This window comes from Protopterus annectens, chromosome 1.part2, assembly GCF_019279795.1.
Source record: "Protopterus annectens isolate FY-2018-M chromosome 1.part2, PAN1.0, whole genome shotgun sequence".
NCBI lineage: Eukaryota > Metazoa > Chordata > Ceratodontiformes > Protopteridae > Protopterus > Protopterus annectens.
In genome coordinates this window covers 363,035,566-363,059,296 of record NC_056727.1, presented here as the reverse complement: position 1 = coordinate 363,059,296, position 23,731 = coordinate 363,035,566, and the positions used below count along the sequence as shown (strand labels likewise).

General features: G+C 44.3%; 1 protein-coding gene across 1 annotated transcript in view; it reads left to right on the top strand.

The window, feature by feature from the left end:
* Positions 1–23,731, top strand: part of TRMT6 (tRNA methyltransferase 6 non-catalytic subunit) — a 742,618-nt gene that overhangs the window by 620,483 nt on the left and 98,404 nt on the right. Inside the window, exon 10 of the mRNA XM_044056438.1 lies at positions 1,065–1,150. Within this exon, the coding sequence (XP_043912373.1) occupies positions 1,065–1,150 (86 nt within the window). The remainder of the gene's footprint in view (positions 1–1,064; positions 1,151–23,731) is intronic.

Genomic DNA, 23,731 nt, shown 5'->3' with positions numbered 1-23,731 from the left:
TTTCTAGAGGGAGAGCATCCTTTGGCTCTGCAGTGCTTCGTAATATCCTTCCATGATGGCCACCCAAGGTGCAGGTAGCTGGGGACTCTGTCCCACAGGTTGCTGACAAATGAACATCCTACTTCAGATTTAGAAGTTATGTACTCACCATAACGTTCCATCTGAGTAGGTGGTTCATTTGTCTGCAACCATCCCCCCTTCCTTCCCCCTGACCTTCTTCGGATCCTTGGTTAGATAGATAGATATATATATATATATATATATATATATATATATATTGAGAGGCAAACTCGATCTGAGGTCATGGAGGGTTAGCAGGGGATTATGGGTGAAGGGAGGAGCTAGGAGCAAGGAGCTCGGATCCATTAGCTTGAAACAAGTTGCCGGCTCGGTTCCGATATCGGATCCGTAACCCACAGGTTGCAGACAAATGAACCACCTACTCAGATGGAACGTTATGGTGAGTACATAACTTCTAATTCACTTCAACCACACTCCTGCATGCACATCTCTTGGAATTTCTTGCGTGTGCTTGCAGCCAGAGCCTTAATTTTTTTTTCATGATCTATAGTATGGGGTGATCATGCAGCAGTCAAATCCTCATCCTTACGCCGAGATTAACATACTTGCTTCTATGCTGTCCCTCTCCACAAGGTTGCATTTTAACATCTGAGATGCTTGCTAGTTGTGTTCGCAAGTGAAGCAGATAGAAACCTTGCCTTTGCATCACCGGCCAGCTTTTTAAAACTGGTGTGAAAGTGAAATGTTGCTGCTTGTATTTCATCTCTGTTAAGCCTTGTACTGCATTGTAGGATCATGGAACAAGATTGTGCGTATGAGTATGGCACTTTGCAAAAACACATTTTGAGGTGAATAAGCACCCATGCCTGGTGTATTTTCAAATTATCAGCTGTGTGCTGTAAATTTACTTATGAATCTAGTAGACATAAAGTCTCTAAGTAATGGATTGGCTATTTCTTTGGAAGCTGCTGTTTTAATTTTGCTTTTAAAGAGAAGGATAGAAAATGTACACTTCATTGAGGTGTTTTATATTTGATTTTCAGGCTCAAGAAAGGAGGAGGAGGCAAGAAGACAAAATGCAGAAGCAGCTGGAAGCAGCAAATTTGTTACGTGACAGAAATGCTGATGGGTGAGTGACCGCATTTAGTCTGTTGATCAGACAGCTTTGTCTCTGAGTTCTCTAGGCTTTCCTAACAAAGCCTCTCTCACTGACTAGATGTAAAACGAGATTCATTAGTAAACACAGCTTACCTTTTTCATCCAGATGACCTAGATTAGTGTTATGCCCATTTCTACATGCGTTTGCCAATTCACAGAAAGTTTTGGTGACATTTTCTTCTGATATATTGAAGATGTGTGTGTGTGTGTGAGTGAAACATGGCTTTATTAGCCATATACAGTATAGTTCGGTATTATAGCAAGCTCAGATGCTCATAAGCCTAGTACTTATTATACAGCAGGAACTTCTTATTTTAACATTTGTTAATGTATGTTATGTACTTCACAGATAAAGATTCTAGTTGTCTACTGATGTACTATGTTCTTAATCTGTAAATATGTTGTAAGTAATTGCTATGTAAATTGTTAATCGCTATGTAATCCAGTGTAACTATTGTCTTGTTTATTTTAACACTAGAGCTTTTCTCCCCGGGCCTCCACTGAAAGTGGACCTACGTCCAGTCGGACACTCCCGGTCAACAACTATAAATAAATAAATAATAAAATAAGATAGTAAAGTGTAGTACTTGTTTTCATTAGCACTGTTTTTCTTTTGAGGCTACTTAATGAGTGGTGCTGATGGACTGTATAAATGAAGTTGAATCATGTTTACAATATAATCTTGTGTAATAAATTTCTATAATACATAAAGAATATAGACATTTATTTTATCGCATCAACGTCAAGGAAATGAGGGCTGTCATTCTTGCTTTTCGAGCTTTGCACATGGTGTGGGTCCCAGGCTCCTTGGCTTGAAGGTTTATACAGACACCACCACAGTCATGTTGTGCATCAACAAACAAGGCCACAAGGTTCTCCCTTCTTTGCAGACCAGCCTTTCAAGAATGGGAAATAGCCATCACTGTCCAGGTCACCCTACAGGCAGTCTAAATACCTTCACAGAGTTCAATCTTGTGGCAGATTCTCTTAGCAGGTCCAGGATGCAGCCTCATGAATGGATACTTCATAGAGATGTGTTTCTGGATGTAGTTCATAAATGGGGAATTCCTCAAGTGGATCTTTTTGCCTCCCCTCTCAACTGGCAGCTCTCTTAGTTCTGTTCCAGAGTCCCAAGTCCTTTGGCTTGGAAAGTGGATGCCATGTCTCTGTTTTGAAAGGGAATGTTCCTGTATGCCTTTCCTCCCCTTCATCATCTTCCCAAGATCCTTTACAGGATCAAGGAAGACTCTCCAAAAATCTTGTTGAGATTGCTTTTGGCCCAGACAATAGTGTATTCACCTGTTAATCTATCTAGCCAGGGGCAATCGCAAATTACCTCATCACATGGATCTTCTCACACAGAACAGTGGATCTCTCCTTTTCCCTCACCTACCCACTTTTCAACTGACATTTTGGGTGATAGTGACCAGTTTTCTGAGTATATGCTTAGGGTCCTACAGGAAACCCACTACCAGAAAATCATGTATATGCAAGAGATTTTCTGTCAAGTGTCTTCATCTTCACCAGGATCCATTTTTACTGGGTTCCCCTTCGATGTCCTTCCATATCACTGTTGGCAGTATTATTTTACAACAGGGATCCCCTGCCAAGGGCAGCCTGATGTCAGGCCAGTATACCAAAGCCTTTAGGTTGTAATAGGTACATCGTACATCACACTTATGTTCCCTGCACGTGGCGTAGGGCATAAAGTTGACATACGGGCGTACCATCCTCCAAACTGAAAGGCCCCAGTAGGAATGACAGTCTAAGGATATAAAGAGGTAACAGGTATATCCAGAAGGAGAAGAGGAACAGGGAGGAGGGAGCAAGCAAATACTGCAACAGTGAATAGGGCATCTACTGTTATGATAAGATTGTACACAACTTTACTATATCCTTCCATGTCTGCAGTATTTTTAACAATTGGGAGAGTATAAGTGCTCAGGATGAAAGATGAGAGGAGAAAGTACCATCAAGGGCCATCAAGAAAACCATGTAGGATAGCCCTGGAAAAAACAGCTCTAGCCCTAGAAATGACATTTGACTTCTGCTTGGTAAAGGTATGTACAGAAGTCTAGGTGTCTGCCTCAAGAAGAGAATTTGTATCCATACCCTTGAAAAAAGTACCAGAAGAAGCCACAGCTCTGGTAGAATGAGCGTTAGCAGAAGAAGGAATGCTTTTCCCATGAAAGGAATAACAAAAAGAATAGGCTTTAGGTATCAAAGAAGAAATGGTTTGTTTGGAAACAGCCAAACCTAAAGAGCTAGGATGAACTGAAACAAAAAGCTGCTCAAATTTACAAATTGCTTTAGTTTTATCCAAATAATATTGGAGTTGTCTATGTAAATCCAAGGTGTGAAGAACCTTCTCACTAGCAGATTGTGGAGAAGGGAATTTTTTTAAGCTTGTTTCCTGCCTTTTCTGTAACTAGTCTAGCCCAGATACAGATTTGCTGTATCCAGGACTGCTTGTAAGCTTCTGAACCCCCCCCCCCCAAGCCTTTCTGTGTTGGAGGGAAACCTTCTAGCTTATCAGTGGGAGTGGTAAGCACTAGGTAGCATATCTACCACAAGAGTGGTTTCTGGCCCAGAAATTGTAGTTTATTGGCCGTTTGGGCAGTTTTTCCATCTCTTTCAACTTTCTGGTTTAAAAGCCCACATTTGCGCTTGTTTCCCACCTTTCTTTTAACTAGTCTAGTCCAGATACAGATTTGCTGTATCCAGGACTGTTTGTAAGCTTCTGAGCCTTCCAAGCCTTTTTGTGTTGGAGGGAAGCATTCTAGCTTATCAGTGGGGTGATAAGCACTAGGTAGCTTATCTACCACAAGATCCAGGTACAGATTCTTAGTTTTAGCACCTGAATTTGCTTATTCATGCTCAGCACTTGTTCAGAACTTGTTGTTAGCACTAAATAAGCTACAAATTACTTCCAGCACTCATCCTTCCTCTTTACCTAGAGTAAAACCGTTTTTGTACTTACTTTCCTCACTTGCTTAGAGAAAAACAGCTCTTATATTCACTTTCCTCACTTGTCTAGAGGAAAGTATTTTTTTATTCAGGCATGTCCAAGGGTCGGCTTTCAGTGTTCTCTCCTGTCTATCTGATGAATTTGGGCATCTTGGGGCAGTGTAGTAATTGCCTCATGTACACAGACAACCCTCTCTACTCCTACTTACCCAAGACCACAACCTAAGAGAGATGCACTTATCCAACCAAGACTGAACTTGACAGTCAAGAGGAGAAGGTAAACACTTGCATCACACCACCCTCCTCACATAGTCCCACTAAACCTACACCACCAAAATCCACACATAGAAACGCAAAAACATTTATGGTGGCACTCAATGATAATCTGCTCAAGCAACAGGGACCTCCAAAACAGAAACGCAAGCAACCTCCACCCCCCAACACAACCCAAATGACACATACCCCACAGACTCAGTGTGCCACTCAACCACAGCCCATAAGGCAAAACAACGTACCCAACACACTATAGTCATAGGTGACTCTATAGTCAGGCACATGGATCTCCTACTCACCAGGCTAAACAAGGAGAAGGTTACGGTCAGCTGCCTGTCAGGTCCCAGGATCTGCCACATAACCCACGCACTCAGGTCACTCCACAACAAGTACAAATATGACTCTGTCATTGCCCATGTTGGTGTGAATGACGTGAGACATACCTCCCTGGACTACATGGAAAGAGACATGGAAGATCTCTCCAATCTTGTAGCCCAGGCAGGTATGACCCTAGCCCTGAGTAGCATCCTGCCATCACCCAGAATGATACCGCAGTCCAAGGACAAAATGAATGACTTCAACAATTGGCTAAGCTTTTGGTGTCAATATAAGGGGATCCAATATCTGTCTGCCTGGGATGACATGGTCGACAGACCACTATGTTTTGCCAGAGATGGCCTGCACCTGTAGCCCCTTGGATTCCAGATACTTGCTAAGGCTTTTGCTGCCCCTATAGTGCCTTTTTTACACAAGGTTCAAATGACAAATATGCAAGAGGTCTAAATCTCAAAATGTACTCCCTCAAGGCACTCCTTAAAATGGAGAACATAGATATCTGTGCTCCAGAGAACACCCCTGCATTACCAGGCTATAACTTATACCACAGTTTTCGGTCACCTAACCTGGACCGGAACACCAAAGACGGAGGTGTGTCCACATTCATTAAGGATATCCACACCTCCAGGCTAGTTGCTCAGCATAAGGCATCCGAGGTTATCCAAGTACAACTAACTCTGGGCAAAATTGCAGTCCAAATTGTAGCTTGCTACACATCCCCCACCATGCCCCAGGATTCCCACTCCTCTTTTCTTGATATACTGGAAAATATTAGGGTTCAACCAAACATCCTAATAATGAGCGATTTCAACTACCCCAACATTAACTGGGAAAACTACTCATTTACCAACTCCTTCACTCCATGCTTTCTGGAATTCATAAATTCCAATGCCCTGGATCAACTTATTCACACCCCCACCAGGGGCAACAGAATCCTAGACATAGTCATTACAACCATGAGTGACTGGTGTTCCACACCTGAAGTCCACTCCTTGTTTGTCAGATCCGACCATAAGCTAATCACCCTAGATATCCACATCCCTCCCCCACCATCCATTAAGGAAATCACGGTAAAAAATTTCTCCAAAGCCAACTTCATGCCTCTTAAGACAGAAGTGGCGAACTTCATGACACCCATGCAGATGGACAATAGAGTTATGACTGAAGCACTAACACAGAATGCCTTTGGCTAACAAACTTTGCAGATGACTGCAAACTAGGAGCCATAGTTGAGTCCCCAAATGATGTGGACATCCTACAGAAGGGCCTCACTGAGACAGATGCCTGGTGTCAGAGCCATAGCCTCAAGCTCAATGCCAAAAAGTGCTTTGTCATCCCCTTTTTGGTAAAAACTCTCTACCCATGAACTACCATATAGGCAGCTGTCTACTTAATGCCGAATGTGTGATGAGACCTGGGGATCCAGGTGGACAGTAGTCTCTCCTTTGATAATTACATCACCACAGTAGTCAGGAAATCCTTCTGCGTGGCACACCTCATCACAAAAGGGTTCTCATCTAGGAAAAAAGAAGTCATTGTTCCCCTCTACTCGACACTCATTAGACCCATTATAGAGTACAATGCCCCTTTTGGAATGTACCTCACAAGACATCTGCAGCAGCTGGAAAGGCCACAGAAGTACCTCACAAAGAGGATTACTGGCTTCAAACAGATGCCCTACACTGACCGTCTCAAAAAACACCAGCTTTACTCTGTAGCATATCGCCTACTCCAAGGTGATCTCTGCCTAACATAAAGCTATGTCAAACCCAGAACTGTTGGACATGCTACACCTAAAGGAATCCCAATCTCTCCGAGCTACATGCTCTAGGGACCTAACCCTTGTCACCACAATAAATGGGACATGCTGGAGGGATAGATTCCTGTCCTAGAGACTTCCCATACTCTGGAACAAGCTATCCGTCTATGTCAAGCAAAGTTCCTCATTAGCACTCTTCAAGAAAAATCTTGATAAGTGGATGGGAAATAGGAAATACACCCTGAGGATCACTTCTGTGGCTCTGCTCGACAGGGGCACAGGAAAATAACTTTCTTGGGTGGCGTAAGCCAGGGAAACTTGTTGGCTAGGCTTACTTTAGGCCCTTGGGCCGATAGCCTAGTACCTACCTATGAACCTGTGAATAAGACTGATTAATAGACAGCTTATTAACCACCTTGGGCATAAAAGAAGGATTAGTATGAAGGGACACCCTGTCCTTATGAAAAAAACAAAAAAAGGAGGAACAGCCATAAAGGCTTGCAGTTCGGACACCTGTCTGGCTGCGGTAAGGGCCAGAAGAACAGTTTTCCAATAGCAATGCTGTAAAGAAGCTGACACTACAGGCTTAAAAGGAGCCTGAGTCAGTCTTTTCAAAACAAAATTTAGGTCCCACAAAAGGAGAACTAGGCTTTCTAGGAGGTCTAATATGAAGGATGCCTTTAAGAAATTGACTTCCAATCTAGAAACCACAGGCAGACAAGCAGAAATAGCTGACAGGTGGGCTTTAACAGAAGAGTACGTCAACCCAGTATTGAGCAATTGTTACAAATAAGATCGAACCAAAGGGATTTCCACAGTAAGTGGAACCAGGTTTCTCTAAAGACATCAGACAAAGTCTCTTTCATTTGGACAAATAAGATTTTCTGGTAGTATATTTCCTGGCCTCCTGCAGAATGCAAAGCACTTCCTCAAAAAAGGTGTTTAAAATGGATCAAAACCCTATCACCCACAAAGTTAGTTTGAGTGGATAGGTGGGGATTGATGACAGACCCCTTGTCTTGTGTGAGTAGGTCCATCCAGTGGAGGTGTAACCTGTGGTGATTTGCACTTGGCTAATTACAGAAGAAGAGGGAACCAATGCTGTCTAGGCCAAAAGGGAGTCACCAGCAAGATTTTTGGGAGCATCGTATTCTATCTTAAACAGGACTCGTCAGTATGAGAGGAAGGGAAGAGAATGCATAATGAAAAATCACCTTCTGTGAAAAAGAGAGGGCATCCAACTTCCGGACCAGAGGACATGGGATCTGGCACAAAAGAGAGGAAGTTGTCTATTCAGAGGGGAGGCAAAAAGATTTACTTGAGGAGTACCCCTCTGGTGGATAATGTCCAGAAACGCATCCCTATGAAGCATCTACTGGTGAGAGTGTGTTATGGACATGCTCAGGGAATCCGCAACAATGCTCTGATCTGAAGGAATGCAAATTGCCTGGAGAGTCACCTGATACTGGACAGCTAATTCCCAAACCTGAAGAGCTGATCTGCGCAAGGAGATGAGACCTTGTCCCCCCCTTGCTTGTTGGTTGACCACATCACCGTGGTATTGTCTGTGAAGATTTTGAGGGGCCCTGGAAGGAAAAGAGAAGAGTGAAGAGCCAGGACAAGGGCTCTCTTCTCTTTGATATTAATGCAGTCCTCCTTTTGTTGAAGGGACCAAAGGCCCTGCACATTCAGAAGCCCGAAGGAGGGCTCCATCCCATGTCTGAGACCTCTGTAGAGAGTGTCTGAGAATGGACTGGAGGGTGAAAAGGAAGCCGTGGATAGATGGACAACTGATGAATCCACCACTGAAGTTCCAGCTTGAGACAGGGGAGAAGGGGAACTGAAAAATTCAAAGGATAAGAATGTTGAAACCAGACTGACTTTAGGAACCAACGGAGCTTTCTCACATGAAGCTTGGCCAGAGGAGGCATAGGAATGGTGGAACTCTTGTATCCCAGAGCTCCTAGAAACTCCCTGGCTGTAATGGAGTCCAGAGGAAGAACGGAGTGAAAGAATGCAATCAGAGTTAAAGCCTTGGGAGACGGCAGAGATGCCAGCATTGGAACAGTCTGGAGTCTGCACCCTAGAAAAACATGATTCTGACAAGGAATCGGGAAAGATTTTTGGAAATTCATTGTAAACCCTAGGCTTTACAGGAGACAAATAACAAAGCGAAGATGCTGAAGTAAGATCCCTGAAGAAGAGGCCTTAATGAGCAGGTCATAGAGGTAAGGAAAAATTTGCATTCCCCTCATTCTGCAAAAAGCAATCACAGGTGTGAGGCATTTGGTGAAGACCCTTGAGGCAGTAGAGAGGCCAAATGGCAAAGCAGAGAACTGAAAATGCAAGGAAGCAACAAAGAAATATAAAAACTGTAAAGGGGATTAATAGGGATATGGAGATATGCATCCTTGAGATCCAGGGAAACCAGAAAAGCCTGAGGAAGAGGAAGCAAGGTTTGAAGAGATAGCATATGAAATGAAGAAACCTTCAAAAATGTGTTTCACTGAGAGAGATCCAGAATGGGTCTTCAGGTGCCCTGTTTCCTAGTGATTCTCTTCCCCTTTGAGGAGATGGAACTTCCTGAATTGCTGCTTGAGACAACAGGACCTGAAGCACCTCTAGAAAAAACAAACCGCTGTTCCTGAGGAGGCTGATAAATGCCTAGAAGGAGGGGAAGAGATTTCCAAACCATATAATACACTTGGGGATGATGGACAGAACCTAAGAATCCTGTGCCATCTTTAACTAAATAGGAAGAGACAGAGAAAGACAAAGTGAGAGAGGGAGAGAGGAATGTGACTGAGAAGAGAGTGGAAAGGATAGTCGGACAGCACCTGGTTTGTCAGGATAAAGGGGCTTCTGAGCTGAAGGAATTTGAGTAGACTTAGCAGGAGAAGCCCTTCTACCACTATTCGTACCTTGGGGGGGGGGGGGCAAGACTGTCTTTGGACAAAGGCAGGTTTGTTAGAGTAATTTCTTTGAAATTGCAACATTGAAGAGAAGGACATCTACTGTTATGGTAAGATTTTACACAACTGTACTTTCTTTCATACCTGTGTAAGCTGCTGCATTCATTTGTCAGCAAGATGTGCCTTTCTGCCACTGAATCCTCCACTGGCCTGCAGGTTTGAAGTCAGTCAGGTGAATCAGTACAAATGCCTTTAGTTTATCTTGACTTCTCCCTATCCTATATACAATTAAAGGCCTGCTGCTTGGTTTCTTATGGAACCAAACCTTGTTGGCAAGTTGTAGCCTAAATACCCTTATCTGGAATTTGCGTGTGCTTTCTCTCCAACTGCCCTCAGTTCTTTCCAAAATGCACATATACTATGCAAGCTACATTTGACACAATGTGGCTTCATACGTCTTTCTCAATAGAGTAACAGTGTGCTGCACTTAAAAAAAATCCCACTGCATTCCTCATCTTCAGATTGCCACACAACAGATACTTTCCCACCTAAAAACAGATTTATAAAATGTTCTTTGCTATGTGACCTTCATAGTGAAAATATCTCTGTCTCCCTTCATAGCCTTCACTTCAAGTCTGGGAGGTAGAGTTTTAGTACAGTTGCCCCAGCTAACAAATTTTCAAGCAGTCTAAATGCCCTAGATTTGGAGGTTGGGGGGAGGGAACTGTGGAACATCTTAAAAAATTACTTGTGCAACTACCTCAGACAAAGGCTGACTGTAAGACTTGTCCAATCCAACACCTTAAGCTTCATTCTGTAAAAATTAATTTGTGAAGTCTCACTTCTGAAAATGTATGATGAATTATAAATTCAAGATTAGTGTCTCAGTTTTGCAAATATGTAAACATCTAGTCTTGCAGTATACGTGGTGTGTTAGTGTAAAAAAATTAGCAGCAAAGGATGAGGACCACAGCTGGAAAAATTCAGTAAAATGCCATTTATTGGTCCAATAAAAAGTACAGTTTTGTACCTACCATAAATGTAGATGTTCGAGGATTCCATTGCTGCAGTCCTTACTATTGGGTATAGTCCGCATCCAGTCGGCCCGAATACCAGAGTATAAGGCTGACGTCGGTCAGGGCGCATTAGACTGACGTCAGTACGTCAGGGTACTAATGCGCATGACCGGCGTCATATCCTCAGTCTTTTCTTGCCCCAGATGTCAGAAGACCCTAAAAAGACAAGGCCCAAAATACCTGCACCAAAACATGAACAATATATACAAAAATATAAGCAGGTAAACTCACCTACACAACCACCCCTAAACACAGAGGAAGGAGGGAGGGTAAATTGGACTGCAGCAATGGAATCCTCGAACATCTACATTTATGGTAGGTACAAAACTGTACTATGTTCTTCGTTTTCCATTGCTGCAGTCCTTACTATTGGGTAGAATCCCAAAGCAGAGGTAAGGAGGCTGGCAAATCATAAAGAAGCAGGAGCTGACAACATGCCTTGCAAAACAGCTGTGGCAAAACCAGCCCTAGACTTAGAGTAGATAGGAAGGTGATAATGCTTAGAGAAAGTATGCACTGAACTCCAAGTAGCTGCTTCCAAAATATCCTTAGTTGCCACCCCGTAGAAATGCTGTTGAAGTGGCAGTAGCCCTAGTGGAATGAGGCCTAATCCCAGCTGGAACCTCCTTGCCATGATGGGAATAACAAAATGCAATGCAAAGCCAATCCACCTAGAAATAGTTTGTTTTGACACAGGCTTGCCCTGCGAACTCAAAGCAAAAGAAACAAACAACTGCTGAGACTGCCTAAAATCCTTAGTCCTGCTTAAGTAATAGCATAATTGCCTGTGTACATCTAAAGTATGCAAAATCTTTTCCCCTTTATTTTGGGGGTCTGCATAAAAAGTAGGCAAATGAATAGTTTGGTTTAAAGCCACACTAGAAACCACCTTAGGCATAAAGGAAGGATTAGTACGTAATGATACCCTATCCTTATGGAAAATCAAAAGGGCTCGACTGCCATAAGGGCCTGCAACTCAGACACCCTTCTTGCAGAAGTAATAGCCAACAAAAAGCAGTCTTCCATGACAAATATTTCAATTCAGCAGTAGCCGCAGGCTCAAAAGGTTGTAGAGTAAGTTTTTCCAACACAAAATTGAGATCCCAAGCAGGAGTAGGAGCTCTACGTGGGGGTCTTATATTTTGCCCTCTAAGAAACTGCTTGAACAAAGGATGCGAAAACAATGGTGGGTCACAATCATAGTGAGCTGAGATTGCTGCAGCATGAATCTTAATGGAAGAGAAGGACAGACCCTTGTCCAGTAACTCAGTAAGATATTGAAGAGCCATACTCAAATTAGGCTCAGAAATCTCCAAATTCTTTGCTTTACTCCAAAATAAAAATCTCTTCCATTTTGCTGCGTACACTTTCCTTGTACTAGGTCTTCTAGCTTCCATAATCACATTTAAAACTTGTTGAGGAAGTTGAGACCTGCTGTGTTTCAACACAGAATATGCCAGGCTGTCAGATGAAGAGAGTGAAGCTTGACATTGAGCAGATGACCGTCCTGCTGGGATAACAGATGTGGAATCAAAGGTTAAGGCCATGGAGGCTTCTTTACCAGACTCCGTAGTAGAGGGTACCAGTGTTGCGAGGCCAATCTGGAGCTATCAAAATCATCCGTGGCCTGTCCTGTCTGACCTTTAACAGTACCTTTGGAAGAAGAGGCAGAGGTGGAAAGGCATACACATGAAGGTTTGTCCAACTGAAAGACAGAGCATCCACTTTCCAAGCTGTGTGATGAAACCCCGTTGTGCAAAACTGTGGCAGCTGGTGGTTTAGTGGAGAAGCGAACAGATCTATGTCTGGAGTTCCCCATGACACTGTCAATTTCTGAAATACATGAAGATCCAGTTTCCACTTGTGGGGATCCATGATTTGTCTGCTTAACACATCTGCTAAGGAGTACTGTGCTCCTGGCAGAAACCTTGCCTGAAGAGTTAGGTGCAGGCGTAGCGCAGTCTCCCATAAAATCATTGCTTGCCTGCATAGAGGATAAGAATGTGTTCCCCCTTGTTCGTTGAAGTACCACATGACAGTTGTGTTGTCTGTTAGAATCAACACCTGCCCTGGAAGAAGTAACTCCTTGAAAGCCAGTAATGCGAACTGGACTGCTAACATCTCCTTCATGTTGATATGTAGATGCTGTAGTCTGGCAGGCCACTTGTCTTGTATCCACTTTCCATTTGGATGAGCTCCCCAAGCAATGTCCGAGGCATCTGTCGGTAAAATCTGACTCGCCTCTGGCGGGTCACAGAGTCCCTTGTTTAGGTGACATTCCTGAGCCCACCACAAAAAATCTCTTTGAAGGCAAGGTATTATTTGAATGACAGTGTCTAAATCCTGGCAGTGCTGTGTCCATACATTTTGAGATACCATTGTAACTTCCTCATATGCAGTTTGGCATTGGGAAGCACCAGAATACAAGATGCCATGAACCCTAATGCTTGAAGGACTGTCTCTGCAGTCAGCACGGACTGATGAGATAGTTGATGGAAGTAAAGTGATAGACTCTTTTGTTTGTCCGGGGTTAAAAAGGCCATCAGGGCTGCTGTATTCAGTCTCACACCCAGAAAGCACATGTCTTGAGAGGGTACTAGACTGGACTTTATTTCGTTCACAGAATACCCTAGGCATCTTAGCACTGCTATAAGATATTCCAGATGCTGTAGAAGGTCTTCCTTTTCTTGAGCCAGAATCAGGCAGTCGTCTAAATAAGGATAGATTTGAAGTCCTTGTAGCCTGAAGTAAGCTATCACTGGAGCCAGAACCTTTGTGAATACTCTGGGCGCAGTAGATAAGCCAAAGGGCAATGCAGAGAACTGATAATGAGAATCTCCAGCTCGAAACCGCAGATACTTCCTGTAACTTAGCCTGATAGGCACATGAAGGTAAGCTTCCTTGAGATCTAAAGTTACCATCCAGTGATCTTTGCCCAGCAGGGGTAAAAGCTGTTGTAACGTCAACATCTTGAACTTGGGAATGTCCAGATAAGTGTTGAGGAGAGATAAATCCAAAAGCAGTCTCCACGTGTTCCCCTTCTTTGGTACTAGGAACATGCGAGAATAAAATCCTAGGCCCCTTTCTGATACAGGGACTGGCTGAATGGCCCCCATTTGGAGTAACTGAGAAACTTGCTTGTGAATGATGTCCAACACCCATCTGTCTTGAGTAATTAAATCCCAATTTTCTTTGAAAAGAGACAGTCGTCCTTCCAAAGGAGCTGCCAGACGAGAATCTACTGGCAGCTGAAAAGGCAGGTCATTGGGTCTGTTTACGAAAGGACTGACCCCTGCCCTCACCAGAAGTCTGAGCAGGTGAACTCCCTGTTCTAGGCCTAAAAGAACCTTGAGCCCTGCCCCTACCACGTCTAGACCTACCCCTAGACTGGGAATCATAAGCAGGATATGTCCACCCCTTAGCAGGCCAATTTCTACTAAACTTCGGTGGCTGTACCTGCAAAAAATCTTTAACAGTTTGCATAGACTTAGCTTTGTCCTCCATTTTCTTTAAAACTGCTTCCACAGGTGAACCAAACAACACATCAGACTGTAAAGGAGCATCCAAAATCCTTGTCTTAACATGCTCAGCCAAATTTTGATCCCTCAACCAGGCATGCCTGCGAAGAACAGAACTAGTGGCAGCCACCCTCGAGGAGGCCTGCACAGCATCAAAACCACATTGCAAAGAATGCTTGCCCACTTGTTCAGACACATAAACTAAATCCAGCAAGTCTTTACAATCAATACCTTCCGCCAAAGCATCCACCTTAGATTTCAATTGTGAAAGGAGATAATTTTGATATTTCAGCATGTGAAACTGACAATTCAACTCTCATGGCTAGAGTGGAAGAAGTATACACTTTCTTACCCCACCTATCTAACGCCCTTGCCTCTTTGTCAGTGGGAACAGGATTTTTAACCACAGAGGCCTTAACACCTTTAGGCCCCTGAGAAACAGTTTCTGGGTCCCCTAGGACTCTTAAACAAATACTTATGAGCTTCGGGCACCCTATAGTACCTATCAGGTTTAACAGGAGCAGGAGGCAAAGAATCAGGGTTCAGGAAGCCTCTGCAAAACATCTTCCACCACATTCAACACAGGAGGTATAGCTAAGGGCCTATGCTGGGGTAAAACAAGAATTCCCTAAGCCTCTTCCTGGAATCAGAGTAATCCTGGCCTTCCCATTTAAAGTGCTCCCTCATGGAATGCAGAGTCTCTGAAAATGAAAAATCCTCAGGAGGAGAAGCCGAAGGAGTGGCATCATCCACATCAGAATCAGAATAATGAGGATACTCCTGCAAATCTTCCATGAAGACTCAGAAGCCCTGAACCCTGTTCAAAACTGTCAAACTCTGGTTCCACCCTAGGCCTCTTATCAGGAGGGCCCATAGAACCTCTAATCATAGTAATCAAATCTTCTGCCATTTTAAGCATATGTTTCTTAGGTACAGAACCCGCAAGGCTAGGAGAAGCCCCAACTGAAGCTGAAGTAGGCCTACCTCTAAAAGAAGTTTTGGCAACAGAAGCAGAGGCTCTAACTACTTTGGGAAGAGGGAAGAATAGTTACCTGAGAAGCCCCTCAGCCTGGCCTGCCTCCTGAGAGGTACATCCTGTAACAGTAAAGTTTCTGCCTGAGACTCCATAGAAACTCCTGGCAAAACCTCTGGCTCCACAGAGGCACCTAAAGCAGCGGCGTCCGGGACTGCCGGTTCATCAACCCTAGGCTTCGCTGTTTTGTCCTTGCGCTTCTTGGAAGCGGGCGTCGGAGCATCCGGCGGCATTTTATAATTACAACGCTTCCCAAACACTAATCTCGCCCAGTCTCACCGCCCCTTAATACTGAATTTGTTAAACGTAGGACAAGGACGGCAACCAACAACCTCGTCCACAGGCCCTAAACAAGGTATACACAATGTATGGTAATCCCTATGAGGTATTTGTTTCCCACAAAATACAGTTATTCACTTTTCTGACATCCGGTTAAATACTGAGGCAAGAAAAACCAAAATGTTCTAGCGGTACTTAGCCAACTCTGATTCGGTCTGAAACTCCGGTTTGAAATATTTCAAACGCCAACCTGCACTCGCAAAACTGCTTCTGCATCGGACCAGCGGCAAAAGACTGAGGATATGACGCCGGTCATGCGCATTAGTACCCTGACGTACTGACGTCAGTCTAATGCGCCCTGACCGACGTCAGCCTTATACTCTGGTATTCGGGCCGACTGGATGCGGACTATACCCAATAGTAAGGACTGCAGCAATGGAAAACGAAGAACATCAGTATTTTACTGGATTTTTGCACCTGTGATTCTCATCTTTTGATGCTAATTTTTTGCTCTTCTGGTTGGTGAAATTTTGCTTTTCCTGGTTGGTGTGCTAGTGTCTCAGTTTTTTTAAAAATGTTATCTAACTACTCATACTTTTTGCAATTACTGTACATATAGAAGTACATATAGAAGAGTGTAAGTTAAGATGTCCTTCAAGAATGCAACTGCAGTCATAACATATGGGTTGTCCTGCCTCAGGCAGCCCTCGGTCGGATTCCAAAGTCTGGGTCCGGCGTCGCTGATGTCGCATTTCTCTCCGAGTCAGGCGGCAGGAGTACATAAGCATCAGCCGCCATCTTCTTCAGTCTTTCTTGCCGCGGTGCCCGAGCAGAAGCAGTTCAAGTGCGGTCGGTCAGCTCCTGTATTCTTCGATCCGAAGTCATCAAAAAAGCTAAGTACCCCATTGGGGACCTTTTCTTGCCTCAGCCGATGTCAGAAATTACTGAAAAAGTTAATTGTTTGTCTTGTGGTAAACAAATACCTCATAAGGATTTCCATTCTTACTGCCTTCCTTGCCTAGGCCCAGACCACGACGTCTCGGCCTGTGCTCGCTTCAGTAAGCGCACTCTCAGGCGCCGGGCGGAGTTCGCTGAAGACTTTTTCGGCAAAAAATTCGATTACACGATGCCGTCGGAATTACCGACATCGCAGACTCCTAAAAAACGAAAAGACCGGGACTGACATCCTCGGCCCACGTCTTCCGCCGCCACCACGCCAAAACCTACCGCGAGTGCCCCGGTTCCCTCTGAGGCGGTTATTTCACCGCTCTGAACCGAAGACACCGCATTACCGATACCGGAGACCACACCGACGCCAGTTATTGATTTTCCTCCGGATACTGAAACCAAGGAAATGCCAGAGACCATTGCTGTGGATAAGGTCACTCCTGCACGTGGAGCTGCTAGGCCTCCCATGTCCATGTCTATCAAGGCCTACACACGTGCTAAGGCAGCCAGCAAGACCAAGCACCTTACTGCTAAAGCCTTACCTCAGCCTACTCCTGAAACACAAGTCATGACTATGGCAGCAGACTTAATCTCCATGATCAGAGGTTCCCAGGCCCATCCTGAGAGAGGATCCCAGCCTCCTCCTGATAAGAGGCCCAGGGTTGAGCCCACTGACCCTCTCCCTTCAGATGAAGATTCTGAGGCCAGACCTACGAGGACTCAGATGCAGAGGACTCCATCCCCTCGGCCTCCCCTCCTGAGGATATTTCTTTTGGGGAAGTTCTGCATTCCATGAGGGAACATTTTAAGTGGCAAGGCCAGGAATATTCTGATTCCAGAAAGCGCCTTCGAACCTTCCTTAAAAAGCCCCAACACAGGCCCTTAGCTATACCTCCTGTGCTTGATGTTTTGGATGATCTATACTCTGACTCCAGTGTTACCCCTGATACTCTCCCTCCTGCTCCTGCCAAGCCGGACAGATACTATAGAGTTCCTGAAACACATTCTCATTTCTTTAGGGCCCATGCTGTTGATTTAGAAACTATTTCACAGGGGCCAAAAGGGATTTCAGCTACCACCTCCAAAAATCCTTTGCCTTCCAACAGGGAAGCTAGGTCATTAGAGATGGGGAAGAAGGTTTACACCTCCACTACTTTGTCTATGAGAGCTCCCAGTTGTCTCTTTCATATGTTTCAATATCAGGATTTCCTGTTAGATGATTTACAGAAAACTTTGGCCTCTCCTGAACCTTTAGATAGGAAGTCTTTGCAGGAGGCTGTACATAACTCTCAGCAAGTTAGCAATCACTTTCTTCAGTGTGGATATGATGCATTGGAAGCTTCATGTAGGGCAGCTATGACAGGGGCGGTCATTCGTAGACATGCATGGTTAAAAGAACAACCTCTACCAGATCATGTTAAGGCAAAACTTCTTGATGCACCCTTGGAAAAGAACAAGCTTTTTGGTGCTAATGCTAGAGATGTATTAAAGACCATTGAGGAAAAAGCCAAGTCAGTTCAGACAGTCAAAGATTTCCTCCAGGTTCAGCCACCCAGATTCAGCAGGAATTGGTCTTCAAAAAACTGGTCCTTTCCTAATCCTGAAAAATTTCAAAGGGTCAAAAACAGGCGTGGCCGAGGAAGAGGACAATACAGAGGTTCCTACAGGGGAAGACAATGGCAACCAGCAAACCAAAGAAGTGACACAGGGGCTTCTCCTGCCCCACAGGGACAATCCCAATGACTTTCCTCTACTTCCGCTAACCAAAGAGCAAACAGAAGCTCCCTTGGGCAGAAAATTATGTCTGTTTTCAGACAATTGGCACAGATTGACAAAGGACAAATGGATTTTGGACATTTATAGACCAAGGCTACAGGTTCCACTTTAATACCTTACCAAGGAAACAAAGCATGCCAAACCTACCACAAAACCAGAGGGCAGAGGCTATCAAGCAATTTTCTCTGCTTGCTCAGATCAATGCAATAGAAAAAGTTCCGCAACAAGAACAAGGCCAGGGGTTTTACTCAAGACTGTTCCTTGTTCCAAGAAAAGAAACTCAATGGAGACCAATACTGGATTTGTCCACATTAAACACCTTTCTCATAGTACCAAAGTTCAAAATGCTGACCTTACAGCAACTCCTTCCCATGCTGGGCAAGGGGTCTTGGCTGATTACTCTTGACCTCAAGGAGGCATACCTGCATGTCCCTATCAGACACAGCTGCAGAAGATACCTCAGATTTCTTGCAGGGCCAGAGCATTATCAATTCTCAGCATTGCCATTTGGCTTATCTACTGCGCTCAGAGTATTTACAAAATGCCTGGCTTCAGTAATTGCTCATTGCAGGCTCCAGGGGATCCAAATTTACCCATACCTGGACGACTGCCTCATACAAGCGGACGACAAACTGATTTTGACAAAAAACTTGGATTATGTCATACAATTGCTACAAGCTCTGGGATACACAGTCAACTTCCAAAAGTCAAGACTTCAGCCATCCCAGCAAATAACCTTCTTAGGAGCCAATCTAGACACAACCTCTCAAATGGCTTACCTAACAGAAGACAAGCAAGAGAAGTTAACTCATTATTTCAAAGGTTTGGCAAAACTCACCCAGATGACTGCAAGGAGATTCCTACAGGCCCTGGGTTACATGGCATCCTGCATTCTCCTGGTTCCATTAGCAAGACTACACATGAGAAAGCTTCAATGGTACCTAAAAAGTTTATGGTCTCAACACAGCAACAACCTAGAGACAACCATACCGCTCATTCCATGCCTACAAAAGGAATTTCTATGGTGGGCCTCGGTAAGCCAGGCAAACACAGGTATGTCATTCAGAAAACCTCAAATAACACAAACAATGACCACAGACGTCTCAGACCTTGGATGGGGGGGCGCACATGGAGGGCAGATGTATTCAAGGACAATGGTCTCCAAAGGAAACACATCTGCATATCAACCAAAAAGAAATGCTGGCAGTAATGCATGCATCGAGGCCTTTCGACAACAACTTCAGCAAGGCCACCTGCTAATACGGACAGACAACACCACTGTCATGTGGTACATAAACAAGCAGGGGGGCACCCATTCTTACCCCCTTTGCAGACTGACAATGAATCTTTGGGAAAAATCACTGAGCTTAAACATACAGTTGCAATCCCAGTTTGTTCCAGGCAAAGACAATGTGCTGGCGGACAGCCTAAGCAGGAATTTACTAGACCCCCACGAGTGGAGGTTACATCCAGAAATCTTCATACGACTCACCTCGACATGGGGCAGGCCAGAAGTAGACCTATTTGCCTCCCACCTCAATCATCATCTACAAAAATTCTGTTCAAGGACATATCATCCACAATCATGGAAAACAGATGCTCTCTCATTCAATTGGAACTTATGCATTCCCACCTCTGCCACTGATGACCACAGTACTACTAAAGATCAAAGCAGAAAAGCCAAAGGGGATCCTAATAGCTCCAGACTGGCCAAGACAACACTGGTACCCACTACTACAGAGCATATGCCACAACAAAAAATGGGCCCTTCCACAATGGCCCCATCTTTTGACTCAAAACAACTTCAAGACAGTACATCCCAACATTCAGACGCTCCAGCTAACAGCTTGGGAGATTCCATGAATAACCTCAAGCTATCTCTCTCCAAGGAAGTTCAGCGGATATTAACAGAAGCCTGCAGACCATCCACCAGAAAGGTTTATTCAGCAAAATGGAAGAGATTCAGCATTTGGAATACCAGCAAGGATCATGATACATCATTACTGAACATCCCACTCATCCTGGAATACTTGGCGGATATGCTACAGAATGGACTCTCATATTCTTCTATAAAAATACATGCTTCAGCTATTTCAGCTAGATACAACACTGATCCACCTGTGTTCTCACATCCTTTGTTAAGGCAATTTCTTAGGGGAATCAAGAATATCAAGCCACCAAGAAAGGCCCCAGTACCAGCTTGGGACCACAACTTTGTCCTAGAAAAACTGACTCTACCCCCCTTTGAGCCAGCAGCTTCTGTGAACTTACAATTTCTCTCATGGAAGACAGCTTTCCTGTTGGCAATTACCTCAGCAAGAAGGGTTTCGGAACTACAGGCCCTAGTGGCAATACCACCATTCATAACCTTTCATAGAGACAGGGTCTCCTTACGAACCAACCCTAGTTTTCTGCCAAAAGTGGTATCTAGGGTTTCTTTAAATCAAGCAATTCACCTGCCTACTTTCTTTCCCAATCCTGAGAACAAAGGGGAAAGACTGTTGCATACCTTGGACATTCACAGACAACTTCGCTACTACCTGGACAGAACCAAGGCCAATAGGAAGTCTGATCAGCTTTTTGTAGCTTATGCCCCTGGAGTACAAGGAAAAGCAATTTCCAAACGGACCATCTCAAAATGGATTGGACATTGCATCAGATTTTGTTATTCCTTCCATGGAAAGAGTGTACCAGCCAATGTCAGACCACACTCTACCAGAGCAACAGCCACCTCTACAGCATTCTTAAGAGGGGTGCCTACAAAAGACATTCTAGAAGCTGCTACATGGAGCTCCGTGCATACATTCTCCAAACACTACAACCTCCCTTTATATTCCAGATCCAGAGCAGGCTTTGCTTCGGCAGTCCTGCAGGGATTGATAGCTACACCATCCTTTTCTTAGAGCATTCCACCTCCCCCAGCTAAGCTATGGTATTCAACCCATATGTTATGACTGCAGTTGCATTCTTGAAGGACATAGTACAGTTTTGTACCTACCATAAATGTAGACGTCCGATAGATATGCAACTGCAGTCGGGTTTTCCCTCCCTCCTCCCTCTATTCCTTGGGTCCACTCCTCTCCCTGTTATCCTAGCTGGGAATATCTGTTATGGTGTATCTGTTTATTACTTATTTATTTGTCTGGAAACCTGTTTTTGTCTTCCAAATTGATTACAGCCTTCCTTGGAGGGCACCTGACATCTGGGGCAAGAAACACTGAAGAAGATGGCGTCGGCTGATGCTTATGTACTCCTGCCGCTCTGACGTCGGAGAGAAATGCGACATCAGCCGACGACAGACCCAGACTTTGGAATCCGGCCGACCGAGGGCTGCCTGAGGCAGGACAACCCATATGTTATGACTGCAGTTGCATATCTATCGGACATCTACATTTATGGTAGGTACAAAACTGTACTTTTTAGAATTGGCTTTTATGTCTACTTCTGTCTCTTGTGATTTTCATAGCTCACAATCTTCCATCTTCAAAATAAGGGACAATATTTAGGTTCATAGGTAGGCACTAGGCTATTGGCCCTAGGGCCTATATAAGCCTAGCCAAAAAGGTACCCTGGCTTTCGCCACCCAAGAAAATTATTTTCCTTTGCCCCTGTCAAGCAGAGCCGCAGAAGTGATCCCTAAGCTGAATTTCCTATTTTCCATCAAATCATCAAGATTTTTCTTGAAGAGTGTTAATGAGGGGCTCTGTTTTGACATAGATAGGTAGTCTGCTCTAGATTATGGGAAGTCTCTGAGACAGGAATCTATCCCTCCAGCCTGTTCTGTTTATTGTGGTGACAAGGTTTAGGTCCCTAGAGCGTGTAGCTTGGAGGGCTTGGGATTTCTTTAAGTGGAGCATGTCCAACAGCTCTGGGTTTGACATAGCTTTGTATGTTAGGCAGAGATCGCCTCTGAGTAGGCGATATGTGACGGAGTAAAGCTGGAGTTTTTTGAGACGGTCTGCGTAGGGCATCTTTTTGAGACCAGTAATCCTCTTTGTGAGGTATTTCTGCGGCCTTTCCAGTTGTTGTAGATGTCTTGTGAGGTACATACCAAAAGGGGTGTTGTACTCTATAATGGGTCTAATGAGTGATGAGTAGAGGGGAACAATGATCTCTTTTTTTCTGGATATGAAACCTTTTGTGATGAGGTGTGCCACGTAAAAGCATTTCCTGACCACTATGGTGATGTGATTATCAAAGGAGGGACTACTGTCCACCTGTGTCCCAAGGTCTCTTATCGCACTTTCAGTGTTTAGTAGACTACCGCCTATGTGGTAGTTCATGGGTACAAAGTTTTTACTAAAGGTAATGACAATGTACTTTTTGGCATTGAGCTTGAGGCCATGGCTTTGACACCAGGCATCTGTCTCAGTGAGGCCCTTTTGTAGGATGTCCACATTGTTAGGAGTTTCGATTATGGCTCCTACTTTGCAGTCATCTGTGAACTTAGTTAGCCAAAGACTTTCTATATTAGCCTGTACTTCAGAGAAGTAGATACCAAACAGGAGAGGACCCAGGACTGAACCCTGTGGTACTCCATTTGTCTCTGGACTGAAGTCGGATTTGGAGTCTGCTACTTTCACAGTGTGGGTTTGTCAGTAAGCCAGTTGGCAGCCCATCTTGTGACGTAGGGATTTATACCTAGTTTAGTGAGTTTATCTGTAATTCCAGAGTCCCTTGGCGAGATCTAGATAGGCTGTGTGAACCACCTTACCCTCACATATGGCTTTGGTGACTGCTTCAAAGAAGTCTATCAGGTTTAGGAGACATGATCTGCCTTTTACAAACCCAAACTGTGTTGAGGCCCAGAGTTTGGAGATTACCTATGTCTTTGTTTATGAGTTCCATGATGATACGTTCCATGGCCTTGCAAACCAGCCTCGTCAGGCTATTGGGGCGGTAGTTCCCATGGTCTATCATTGCTCCCCATTTGCGGAGTGGGATAACCGTCGCAGTGTGCCATTCAATGGGCACAAAGCCTGAGATGAGGCTATGATTGAACATGGTACTTGGGTGGGGTGCCAGTTCATTCTGTAGTTCGTGTAGAGTGCTGCCTGGGATGTTGTCAGGTCCCATGGATGCTGTGTTCTTGGCTTTGGAGAGTGAGGTGTTTACCTGTGCAGCCGTGATTACAGGAACTTTGCATTCTTCCGGTCTAGAGATGGGTCCTTTAGGGGGTGAGAGGGGGGTAAAGTTAGCACTGAACCTATCTGCCAGGATGTTGGCAATATCAGTAGGTTCTGTATATTCAGTGCCATTGTGCTGTAACTTAGAGCAGATTTGAATGTTGCCATTGAGTTTCTTGACATAGCTATAGAATGCTTTGTGGCGGTTTCTCAGTGGCAATTTTGTTTTCATAACTAGCTTTGGAGGATTTTATGAGGGATCTCAGCTTCTTACTGAGACTGACTAGGGAGTTCCTCCAGTCATGGGATTTTACTCTTTTTGCAACAGTTTTTCTTCTGTTGTAGAGTTTGTTTATGGCAGAAGACCACCAGATTGGCTTCTTTTTTTTGGAGGGTAGCATCTTGGTTCTGTTAGGAATAGGACGATCCATGCACTTGTCCAAGTGCTTATAAAGTGTATTTGTGTAGGATTCAGCAGTCGTACCTCTATTGTCTATGTGCATGGATGTAGTGAAGTTTGCCACTTTCTTAAGAAGCGTGAAGTTGGCT